Below are 12,589 nucleotides of genomic sequence, written 5' to 3' on the forward strand. Positions count from 1 at the left end.
GGGTGTGGCATATGCTAATGAGTTATGCTAATGAGTTCCCCTAGCTCTTTTTCTACGAAACAACCCCTGAATAGAACTTGGGAGTGAGGGTAGGATGGGAACTGAGGGCCAGGTGTGGTGACTAAAGGGCCAAGGGAGGCGAAGGTTACTGGAGAGGGAAACACATTGTAGGTGTCTATATTCCAAAGCTATATGTCTCCAAGCCAAGGTGGGGAGCTGGAATTCTTGGTGTTCAACGACAATTTAGATATACTAGGTATTTCAGAAACATGGTGGAACGGGGAAAATCTATGGGATACAGTCATTCCTGGGTATAAGCTCTATAGGCAAAAAAGGGATGGATGGGTTGGGGGAGGTGTTGCATTGTGCATCAAAGAGGGCATAGAATCAAATAAGTTAGAAAACATCAGGGGAATCAACTCCCCAACAGGACAATATGGGTGGAAATACTGGGTCCTAGGAGTTACTTAAAAGGAGAGGTGTATTATTGCCCATTTGACCAAACACTTGAGACTAATCTTGAGATGGAGAAGGAAATAAGGGAGGTGAAGCAGATAATGTTATTATACTGGGAGACTTCAACTACCTTCACATTGACTGAGTAAATATGTGCTTGAGTCATTTAGTAGAAATGAGATTCCTAGACATCATAAATGACTGTGCACTGGAACAGTTGGTCACAGAGCCAACCAGAAGGGTAGTGATCTTGGACTTGGTTTTGAGTGGGTCTCAAGACCTGGTGAGAGATATACAGATTGTTAACACCAGTAAGGAACAGTGACCACAATGCTGTTAAATTCAACATTTACATCAATGGAATGTTACCCTTAAAGCCCAACATGAACAGTGACCACAATGCTGTTAAATTCAACATTTACATCAATGGAATGTTACCCTTAAAGTCCAACACCGTAACATTTGGTTTCAAAGGAGGGAACTTTACAAAAGTGAAGGGAATAGTAAGAAGGAAGCTGAAGGGGAAACACAAGAAAGTCAAATCCCTAGAGGATGCTTGGAAGCTATTTAAAACCACTCTAATTAAAGCCCAAATAGAATGCATTCCACAGTTTAGGAAAGGTACTGCCAAGTCTAAAAGAAGGCCTGCATGGTTAACAATGCAAGTCAAAGAAGCTATAAAAAGTAAAGAGGCTTCCTTTTAAAGGGGAAGGTCTACCCCAAAGAATTGAACAGGAGGGACCACAGGCTCTGGCAAAAGAAATGTAAGTCAGTAATTAGGAAAGCAAAAAGAGATTTTGAGGAGTGGGTTGCTAAAAGCATCAAGACAAACAATAAACATTTAAAAAAATATATCCAGAGCAGGAAACCAGCCAGAGAAACGGTGGGGCTTGTGGATGACAAAGGAATAAAAGGATTGCTAAAGGAAGACAGGGAGATGGCTGACAAGCTCAATGACTTCCCCCCCCCCCTGTGTTCACTGTTGAAAGTGTAGGGCATGTACCCATGCCACAGTCCCTATTTTCTGGAAGGAAGTTTGAAGAATTGAGCCAAATTGAGGTGACCAGAGATGAAGTTCTAGACCTATTGGGGAAATTAAAAACCAATTAGTCTCCAGGTCCTGATGACATACACCTGAGAGTTCTTAAGGAACTCAGGAGTGAGATAATTGATCCATTAACCCGTATATGTAACTTATCACTAAAGTCAACTGCTGCACTAAAAGACTAGAGAGTAGCAAATGTTACACCAGTTTTTTAAAAGGGATTCGGAGGGGAACCAGGAAACTACAAGCCAGTCAGCCTAATGTGTCTCAGGCAAATTAGAAGAAATTGTAATCAAAGAAAATCAGCATGACTTCGGCAGAGGGAAGTCCTGCCTCACCAACTTTTTGGAGTTCTTTGCAAAGTGAACAAGCATGTAACTTTCAAAATGCGTTTGACAAGGTACCTCACCAAAGACTCCTGAGTAAAATTAGCAGCCATGGGATAACAAATTTTCAGCTGTAAGAGATGAACTGATCGCCCTTTTATCCAATCAGGACTTTCTGTCTCCAGAAGCAAAATCATCCTGGTTACTTAGAGATGAAGACAAACAATGTACTCTGCGTGTGGCAAAATTCCTAGCAGCTGTTGTCAAATCACATGACAACTTTTGCAGTAGCAACCTCTAAATTCTTCCATGCTTTCCTGTGGAACGAGGTTTATTGATCCGCCGAGCTGCCGCGCAGTTGCTCCCCAGCATGATCAGATGCCGGGGGGAAGCCACAGATCGGTGAGCGAGGCAGCCCGCTGTGCATGTGCACGCCTGTGCAGTTTGGCCAGGGGCCTTGCATGTTGCCGGAGACAGGTGTGCCAGCGATCACATGGCCGCCCCTGCTGTGGATTTTCAGGTAAGTAGTGTTTTGTAGGGGTTTTTTTGATCCGCATCTTCGGCCGGAAGAGACTAATCGGGGACGGGTGCACGCCGCTTCCCAGATGTTGCGGTGTGATCGTGCCCTCTTGATGCGCCCCCGATCCGTCCCTCTCGCGGATCAAAGCCTCCCATGTGACCGGGGCCATAAATGATCTGGAACTAGAGGTAAGTAGTGTAGTTGCCAAGTTTGCAGATGACACAAAATTATTCTGGATGGTGAAACCCAAGGATGACTGTGAAGAGCTCCAAGAGGACCTACACAGACTGGGTGAGTGGGTGACGATGTGACAAATGAAGTTCAGTGTTGGTAAAAAAATCCAAACTTCAAGTATAAGCTAATGAGGTCTGAACTTGCTGAGACTGAGAGGCAAAAAGATCTTGGGTTGCTGTGGGTAGTTCAATGAAAGTGTCAACCCACTGTGCTGCAGCAGTGAAAAAGGCAAACTCTATGTTAGGTATTATTAGGAAAGGGCATCCAATGAAGCTGATGGGCAGTAGGTTCAGGATGGACAAAAGAAAATACTACTTTACACAGAGAGTGATTAAAATGTCAAAGCCTCCTGTGTGACCGGGGCCATAAATGATCTGGAACTAGAGGTAAGTAGTGTAGTTGCCAAGTTTGCAGATGACACAAAATTATTCTGGATGGTGAAACCCAAGGATGACTGTGAAGAGCTCCAAGAGGACCTACACAGACTGGGTGAGTGGGTGACGATGTGACAAATGAAGTTCAGTGTTGGTAAAAAAAATCCAAACTTCAAGTATAAGCTAATGAGGTCTGAACTTGCTGAGACTGAGAGGCAAAAAGATCTTGGGTTGCTGTGGGTAGTTCAATGAAAGTGTCAACCCACTGTGCTGCAGCAGTGAAAAAGGCAAACTCTATGTTAGGTATTATTAGGAAAGGGCATCCAATGAAGCTGATGGGCAGTAGAAGCAGGGTGGACAAAAGGAAATACTACTTTACACAGAGAGTGATTAAAATGTGGAATTTGCTGCCAGAGGATGTAGTGATGGCCATGGGAATAAACCACGTTGGGAGGGGATTAGATAGATTCTTGGAGGATGTCTGTCAATGGCTACTAGCCATGGTTACTGAGGGGAACCTCCACATTCAGAGGCATTAACCTCTGAATCCCAAAGCCAGGAGGCCAGGGCCTCTATGCCTGTTGTTGGCTGTCCAGAGGAACTGGTTGGCTGCTGTGTGAGACAGGATGCTGGACTAGATAAACCAGCAGGACTCTTCTTATGTTCTTATGAGGCTGCCTTACACTGAGTCACACCATTGATCTATCAAGATCAGTCTTGTCTACTTCGACTGGAAGCGGCTCTCCAGGGTCTCAGGTAGAGGTCTTTCACATCACCTCCTACCTGGTCTTTTCCCACTGGAGATGCCAGAGCTGAACCTTAGATCTTCTTATTGCAAAGTAGGTGCTCTGTCACTGAGCCACAGCCCCACCCCGTACCTAGAAGGCAAAAAGGATTTAGAGAGAATCTGTACATCACTGGACATTATACTGTCCAGGCAGCAAAGTCCAGGCAGCAAATTACAGTAATAATCAGTAAACAGATACTATAGGTACTAGGGTTGCTTGGTCCTCTTCGCTCCCAGGGTTGGGGGAGGGAGCTCTCTGGGAGTGTGGGGAGGGGCAGGGCAATGTCACTTCATGTGATGTCCCCAGAGTGATGATGTCACGTGGAAGTGACTCATCACGCTGGGGATGCCATGTGGCGATGGTCTGGCATTTTGGGCCAAACTCTGTGGTTACCATGGAGTTTTGCTCCAAATACCAGAGTGTCACTGCACAGGGGGCCCAGTGTGATGATGTCACTTCTGTGTGACATCATCATGCCAGGGACATTGCACCGGGTGGTGCCTGCTGGGGGCAGCGCTTCCCCCTGCCAGTCAGCTGCCTGGCGACAGGTAGAAGTCCGCTAGATCAAGGAATCCCCATTTCCACCTGGGGTCTGGCAACCCTAATAGATACTAAATAGATACTATATAGTAAAAAGCAAGTAGATGTAATATTCAGTGATGTGTGGCTTCAGCACAAGGGTTGATTTCTTGAGCAGTGATATGCAGTTTTAAAAACAGCACAGGTTTGGCAGTGAAGCTGGAGCCCTACTGGGCAGGAGTAACTCCAGAAGTATGCCACATGAAGGTTTTCCAAAAAGATCGTTTTGATGCATTTGTCAATGAGAAACCATAGCCAAAACCAATTAACAGTGCACTTCTAAACACAATTAGATCTGTCTAAAACAAAGTTGATTCTTTTGAAATGTGGTATTGGGGGAGACTTTTACGGATACCATGGACAGCCAAAAAGACAAATAAGTGGATTCTAGATCAAATTTCTCCCTAGAGGTGAAAATGAACAAACTGAGGCTATTGTACTTCAGTTGCATTAGAACACAAGACTCACTGGAAAAGAGAAGAACACTAGGAAAAGTTGAAGGCAGCAGGAAAAGGGGAAGACCCAACATGAGATGGATTAATTCCATCAAGGGAGCCATGGCCCCCAGTTTGCAAGGCCTGGGCAAGGCTGTTAATGATAGGACATTTTGGAGGCCATTAATTCATAGGGCTGTCTTAAATCAGAGGCGACTTGACAGCACTTCACTGTCTCTCTCTCTCACACACACACATCCAAGCCCATCAAAGTCAGTGGACTAAGAAGGATGCAACTTTGTTTAGGGCTACACTCTGGCTCTATTAACTAATCCAGGGAGAGGCAAGCCAACATGCGAATATACCAGCAAGTTAAATTGCTTAAACTGAAATGCTTAGTCTGGAACAGGTAAGAGAACTGAGAGCTGAAGTGGATGTTACAAGACTGCTGCTTTGCGTGAGCGCTAAAAGAGTTAAAAGAAACCCACAAAGGGTTAGACAATAGAAAATGAGAGTGTGCAAAATAACACATCATTGCATTATCCCTTCTTCCAATAGTGTGCTCAGTCCTGATCTCGTAATCGCTGAAAGGATATAATAGGAAGGGAAAGGACTGAGAAAAAGATCAGCAAAAATATTTGGAAGCTGCCGTAGACTTCCATATTAGGTGAACATGAAGATACTGGGATTTCTTGGCTCTGAGAGCAGATGAATTGGATTTAGGAGTTACGAATACTCCTTGTCACCTGCACATACAACACAAGAACAAAGGGTTATAAGCAAATTTAGAAACTAATCTAAAAATAAAAAAATTAGTACCTTCCTATTCACGTTCTATTAATTTGTCGGCACGCTTATGGATACATCAAGGAGGTTCCAGTGATGGGAGAGAAGGTGGCTGTCAAGGAGTCCCAATAACAAATTTACTTGCATATCATGTCACCTGATGGGTAACAGACCAAAACAGAGCAGAATTGTTGTTGTGCAAGACATCAGTGCTCCAGGCAACATGGAGGAAAGCGTCAGAAAGCCCTGGCAAGTGACCAGGTTTGCTGGATGACCACTTTGACATGAGGGCAATAGAGCAAAGTCCAATGACCCAACTACTATTTCTGCTTAAGGTGATATATGAGCAGTACTAGATATAGATAGATGGATGGATAGATGGATAGATGGATGGATAGATGGATAGATGGATGGATAGATAGATAGATAGACCCAACTACCATCAGTGTATCAATGGCTTGCCAAGGGGCTGGACTAGGTTCAGGAGACATGAGTTGTTGACATCAGTAGCTGTCAATAAAGACAAATGAAGATAACTAATAAGCAATAAAACCTAGAAACACAGGGGAAGAAACCCATTATGAACACATGAAGCTACCTACTGAATCAGACCATTGGTATCACAGTCTGTATTGTCTACTTTGACTCACTGCAACTCTCCAAGGTGGACATCTTTCACCCCACCTCCTACCTGATCCTTTTAACTGGCGGTGCCAGGGGTTAAACCTGAGACTTTCTGTGTGCAAAGCAGATGCTCTGCCACTGAGCTGCAGCCCCTCCCCTATCTCTTCAGGTGGTACCAAATTACCTGGAAAAAAATAAGAGCCTACTATTTCATAATGGTGCCTAGTTAACAAGCTGTTTTTTGTAATCACTAGACTGCTGGACCTGATTCGGTCTTCTGCTGGCTTTCTGATTGGGTGGGAAACCCCTACCATTTTGCCCTTCTATAAACTTGTGGAAAAAAATGATTTTATTTTGGTGGACATGTGGTGTTTTTTACTCATTGAATCTGTTTTATTCTGTAGACTCTATTGCTCACAGCTGATTGCATGATTGACTGCCACATTTTATCTCCATGGCTTTTCATAGCTTTTTATATGATTGGGGCTCCCAACATTAACTGAGCTGACCTCATCTTTTCTTAGTGATCATGGACATTCATTCCATTAAGTGGAATAAGTTCTCAAGCTTGCAACCTATGGTTCTAGAACCAAATGTAGCTCAGTACGAAACCTAACATGGCTCTTTAAAAAAGAAAACCAGATCTTTAAGCGATGACATATTGGAGGGATCAGTGGAACGCAAGAGTGACCAGGATGTGAGGAGAATGGCAGGCAAAGATTTTATGGGACTAAAATGCCAGGAATCTCAGTGCAAACCATGCACAGATTTATGGCACTGCACTAAAACATTCACACAGGATGCCCCTGTGTGTATTACTTATTGTGTCACTTAAAGTACTAAAAGCAATCAGTATTGGGCCTGCAGAAAATGTAAGAATTATTAATCCGCATGATATTTACCAGTAGCATTAAATTGCATATTTTCACTTATGCAAATAGGCTTTTTAAATATGGGATCTTTGTTCATTTCTGACTCTGAATGTTGAGGTCATTAGGCTCTTTAAAGTTGCTGATCACGGGTCTCGTTCCTGGACAAGTTATGGATGCGAAGCGTCATGTTCGTTGCATCCATGACACTGTCCTTTTTCACTTATGCAAATAGGTTTTTTAAATATGGGATCTTTGTTAATTTCTGACTCTGAATGTTGAGGTCATTTGGCTCTTTAAAGTTGCTGATCACTGGTCTTGTTCCTGGACAAGTTATGGATGCGAAGTGGTGCCTGCATTTTTCTACATCATGCTATGTTCTGACTTAGGGTTACCAGCTCTGGGTTGAGAAGTTCTTCAAGATTTGGGGGTGGAACCTGGGGAGGGCAGGGTGTGGGGAGGGGAGGAACCTCAGATGCCTAGAGTCCACTGTCCAAAGCAGCCATTTTCTCTGGTGGAACTGTTCCCTGTAGTTTGGAGATTAACTGTAATTCTGGGAGATACTTAGGCCCTGTCCGGAGGTTGGAAACCTTATTCCAGCATGACCTAACTAAGGCGGTATTCATATATTTTGAAGCCCACATGTGATGTTATCAGAAGTAGTTTCTGCTAGGCAAAGATAAATGGGAGAGCAAGATAAAGTGAGTCAGCAGACATAGATGTAGAAAAAGATAAACAGATGAGTGGGAAGAAGAAGAAAAGGAAGTCAGAAATGCCAAGAAACCTAGAATATTTACTGGCGGAGTTAAAGTTGGTGGATGCTTGGAGAATAAGAAACTATTCTATGAAACAATTTACATATTACTCGGCTAGACATGATTCGTCGTCCCGCATAGATATGATGTGGATTTCAACAGTAACGGTCAAGGATTTAATGGAGGCAGAAATACAAGCTGGGACATATGCAGATCACAAACCGGTTTATATGGGATTACAAACAGTTGGGAAGAGAAGTAGATGGACCATGAACTTAACGACTTTGAGAAATGACAAATTTGTAAAAAATATGAAGCAAGAATTGACAGATTTTTAAAAAGAAAATAAAAATAAAGAAACATCTCTAAAGACGGTATGGGAATGCAATGAAAGCATTTTCTAGAGGAATGTTAATACAAGAAGCAGCAAAAGTAAATAGGCAAAGGAAACAAAACTATGAAAGCTTAAAAACACAGATAAGCCTTCAAGAGAATATTATGATGGCTAAAGTGAATAATGACGGAACGAAAAGAAGACTTAAAATGCTACAACATCAAATGAATTGCCTATTGAAAGAGGAAGTAGCAAAGAAACTATGGCTGCGGTCACACGCAACATTAGCCACGCAAGAGATACGGAAGACAAGCGGAGTTTCCGGTCGCGATCTCACCAGCACATCTGGGAAGCGTAGTGCTTCCGTGGCACAACTGAGGCTTCCTGCCAAAAAAGCGCAGCAAAAAACTAGTACCTTGGAGGTACTAGTTTCCAGAAACTGCGGGGCAAGGGCGGGCGTCTGATCGCGTTTCCGGTGGTATCCGGCGCCCGCCCATGTCCCCTTGCGGAAAAGGGGTTTTTTCCCCCCACGTCTCCGTGGATGCGCACACGCACCCAACGGAGCATGCGCATTCGTAGTGTACACAAAAAAAGAAAACCAGTTCGCCGCGCCGCGCGCTTCTTCATTGCGCGCAGGCGTGTGTTGTGATCGGCACCTCTCCCTTGCCATGGAACCTCCACAGTACCTCCACAGAACCTCCACAGTAGGTCTGATCGCTTTACTGCATGTTAGTTTGCCCCGGGGCAAACAGCCACACTTCTCCTCTGCAGTTTCCTGCCCATCAGTTTCCCTGGAGAAAATGGTTGCTTTAATTAGTTGATTCAACAGCATTATACCCTGCTCAGATCCAGGCCCATACCCAAGATTTTTTGCTTGTGGGGCATTTTTTTTCCTTTTGGGGCAGACACAACATCAAATAAAAAATTAAATAAACATGAATTGCACCTCTTCAAACCTGAATTGTATTTCACCCCCCCTCCAATCAGCTGTTAGACCTAACACTTATTGGTCAAGGAGTGAAACTGACCAGAAGTGGCAGGGCAGCTTTCCATTCCTTCCCCAGCCTCCCTTCCCCTGGGGAAGGAAAGGAAAGCTACCTTGCCCCTTCTAGTCAGTTTCATTCCCCTCCCATCAGCTGATGAGCAGGAGTGAAACTGACCAGAAGCTGCAGGGCAGCTTCCCTTTCTTTCCCAACCTCTGCTGCTGTTGGGCTAGGCTGGGCACACTTGGGGGGGTGTCTGGGGGCATCTGGCATCCTCAGGTGGTGGGGCAGGGCTCCTGGGGGGGCTCTGCCCCCAATGCCCCACTGTAGTTACAGGCCAACTGAGATCCCTCCTGTCCCCAGACTCTGCCCTCCACAGGCTCCCCCCCCCCATCTCTAGGTATTTCTCAGTCTGGATTTGGCAACCCGATTTGGCTCAGACAAGACCCTGAGAATCAGCCATTATAGGTTCAGATTCACCAGCTGCATCAGTTCTTGACTCTGACAATTGCTAAAGCTAGCCAGAGAACCGTTCCTTGGTTATCAAATTTTTTCAGGCAAAGAGAAACAACGGAAACATTGAGTTGTCTGACTCACATGTTGAATTAATATAGCTAAACATTGCCAGGCTGACATGAAGAAGATATAAGAGAAATTAATCACGACCAAAACTGACAGTAACAACAACAACAACAACAAAGTAAACAGAGAGCTATTGGAACAGCTGACATGAACAGCATCTTTTGTCCTTTCTAGTTTTCTGAAATCCCAGAATCCCTGTAATTTTCTTTCTAAGCATAATCTCTCAATAGTATGTTCTTGTGGTGCCTGGTGAGGTTGACATGGCACCGTCCCATTATTACCCCAACTGGATTTTCTATTTTCTGAACAAAATCTCTCCCTTTGTGACTGGGACATTTCTGATGCCATTAACATGAGGTTTTGAAGAAAAAACCTGTTCTTTCTCTGATTCTGTTCTAAGTCCTCATGAAAAGAGGAATTCACAGAAAAGTATACATATAGGTGGGATATTGGCATATTCTCAAAGAAACAGGCAGGAAATGTCAAGCACTGAGGCATATTTTTGGCCAGTGGCTCCATCTCAGTTATATCCTACATTTGCTTATTTGTCAACAAAGTATTTATAAAAATATAAATACACAAAAATGTAAGTCCAGTTGAGTATGAGCTCAGGAACTGCATGCAGAAGACTCTCACATGACTGAATGATACTGCTTTCCCCAGTGGCCTGCCAGTGTGAATACATGGGCCACACACTATTGTTAAGGGTTGCCAGGTCTCACCTTTTCTTTGGCGGGGGACTCCTGCCTCCTGGCCAGGGCTCTTCTATCACATGTGCAAAGAGTAACCATAGAGTTCCCTCCAAATACTAGAGCGTTGCTGCACGATGGCCCCAGTGTGATGACGTCGCTATCGGTAATGTCATTGCATTGGCAGCATCCCCATGGGACGCTGCTGTTCGGAAGCAGGGCTTCCCCACCAGTCACCAGATTGGAGGGCCCTGAAATCAGGGAATCCCCTGGCCCCAGCAGGGGGACGGCAGCCTTATATTGGTGTGAAGAACTATTGCAGAGAATGGGAAGACTCTGTGTGCCATATCACTATGGGCTATGTAACCTGCACGTTGTTCTGATTACAAGTAAATGGCAAGTCCTTGGGAAAGGGCTAGGTGAGGATATGAAAGGCACCAACATAATAATAATAATAATAATAATAATAATAATAAACAGTGTTGCTTGGATCAGCAAGAATCCTGCGAAGATACATCTGCAGTTCTCAAGAACTTGGCTTCATCTTGAACTGCAGAATGCCATCTACCAGTCGAATATCTGACTGTGACAATTTATAATAATAATGATAATAATGAATAAAGACATAGTGCTGAAAATCACGTACCGATTCCATTCATGACAGGTGTTTCGTTATTTACATCCAGAACGCTAGGCAGGTCATGTTCCCCTTCATGTTCATTTAAATCCATGTTTGACTTTTGGGAGCCATTCCCAAAATGTCTAGAATCCTTCTCATAACTGGCATCCCCATTCTGTAGGCCATTGTGGGTTTTTTTCAAGGGCATAATCTGTAAACCACTCGGAGTAGTCCGGTAAGACACCGTTTTAGCTGCTCTGTCTCCTGAAGATGCTGGCTTGGCTGTGTAACTCTTTTTTGGCTTTGGAAAGGCCGAGGCCATTCGTTTCTTTTTATGGGACAAACCTTTGCTCTTCCCAGTGTCAGTAGGTCTGTGTGGGATTTTGTCCAGGGACGAGCCTCGGCTCTCTCGTAAAAATTTTGGTGTGACGGCTTGCTTCCCGTGCTTTGCTCTCTTTTCCCTCGTGACGTGCAGGCCGTTGAATTCGTCGATAAATTCCTCACAGTGCAACAAGTGATGCTCTGGTTCCCAAGTGTCCTCGTTGCTTCCATAGCCTTTCCATCGTATCAGATACTCCCATTTTCCCTTTTTGTTCTTCCTTTTGTCTACAATCCTTTCAACCTAAGAGTGAGCGGGGAAGAAAAAAACCAAAAAACACCACAGTAAGTTGCCACAGGGAAAAATAATTCAGCGATGGAAACACACATGGGCTGGGTTCAGACATACCGTGAACCCATGGTTTGCCTGAATTATATTTTGGATGTGAAACTAGGCATTTCTTTGACAAATTATGGTTTCAGTGCTTTCCCACCTCCCCTATAGAGGCTCAGTTGGCTTTGTAGTAGGGATGCCAACCTCCAAGTGGTAGCTAGAGATCTCCTGGAATTACAAATGATCTCCAGGCGACAGAGATCAGTTCCCCAGGAGCAAATGGATGCTTTATAGGGTAGACTGTATGGCAGGGGTGGCCTAACTGTGGCTCGGGAGCCGCATGCAGCTCTTTCAAACATATTCTGTGGCTCCCGGCAAGGCGGCTGGGGAAGTGAAGGGAAGGTATGCCTCCCCGATCAGTCTTCCCTTCTCCAGCAAATGTTCCCCTCCCTGAGTAGGCTTGAGGTGGGGGGGAGCAGAGAAAGAAAGCAACTTTAACTTTAAATGCATTTTTAAAGCCCCCCCCCACTGGCTGGCTTGGAGAAAGCATTTGTCTCTTTCAACCCCTTTTCCAAGCCAGCCAGTGTGGGGGTGGGGTGGGGCTTGGAGGACACATTTAAAGTTGCTTTCTCCCTCCCTCCCCCAGTCTATTTCTTTCTCCTTTTCTTTCCATATTTCTTTCCACCTTTCTTTCCATATTTCTTTCTTTCCACCCCCGTCTCTCTCCCCCCCTCCCTTCCCATCTAAAGTTAAATGGCTTGGCCCAGAGAAGGCATTTGTCTCTTTAAATCCCTTCTCCAAGCCAATCCGGCTGGCATGGGGACATGGAGAACACATTTAAAGTTGTTTTCTTTCCACCTCTCCCTCCCTCCCTCCCTCCCTCCCTCCATCCCTCCCTATTTATTTATTTGCTTTCTTTTCACCTCTCTCTCTCTTTCCC

The 12,589-nt window shown here is 44.5% G+C and overlaps 1 protein-coding gene across 1 annotated transcript in view; it reads right to left on the reverse strand.

Moving 5' to 3' along the window:
- The window catches only part of CDYL2 (chromodomain protein, Y-like 2), a 70,409-nt gene that overhangs the window by 42,787 nt on the left and 15,033 nt on the right, over window positions 1-12,589 (reverse strand). Inside the window, exon 2 of the mRNA XM_015405804.1 lies at window positions 11,025-11,619. Coding sequence (XP_015261290.1) covers window positions 11,025-11,619 — 595 coding nt within the window. The remainder of the gene's footprint in view (window positions 1-11,024; window positions 11,620-12,589) is intronic.

The sequence above is a fragment of the Gekko japonicus genome, unplaced genomic scaffold (genome assembly GCF_001447785.1).
Source record: "Gekko japonicus isolate JY-2015 unplaced genomic scaffold, Gekko_japonicus_V1.1 scaffold144, whole genome shotgun sequence".
Classification (NCBI taxonomy): Eukaryota; Metazoa; Chordata; class Lepidosauria; order Squamata; family Gekkonidae; genus Gekko; species Gekko japonicus.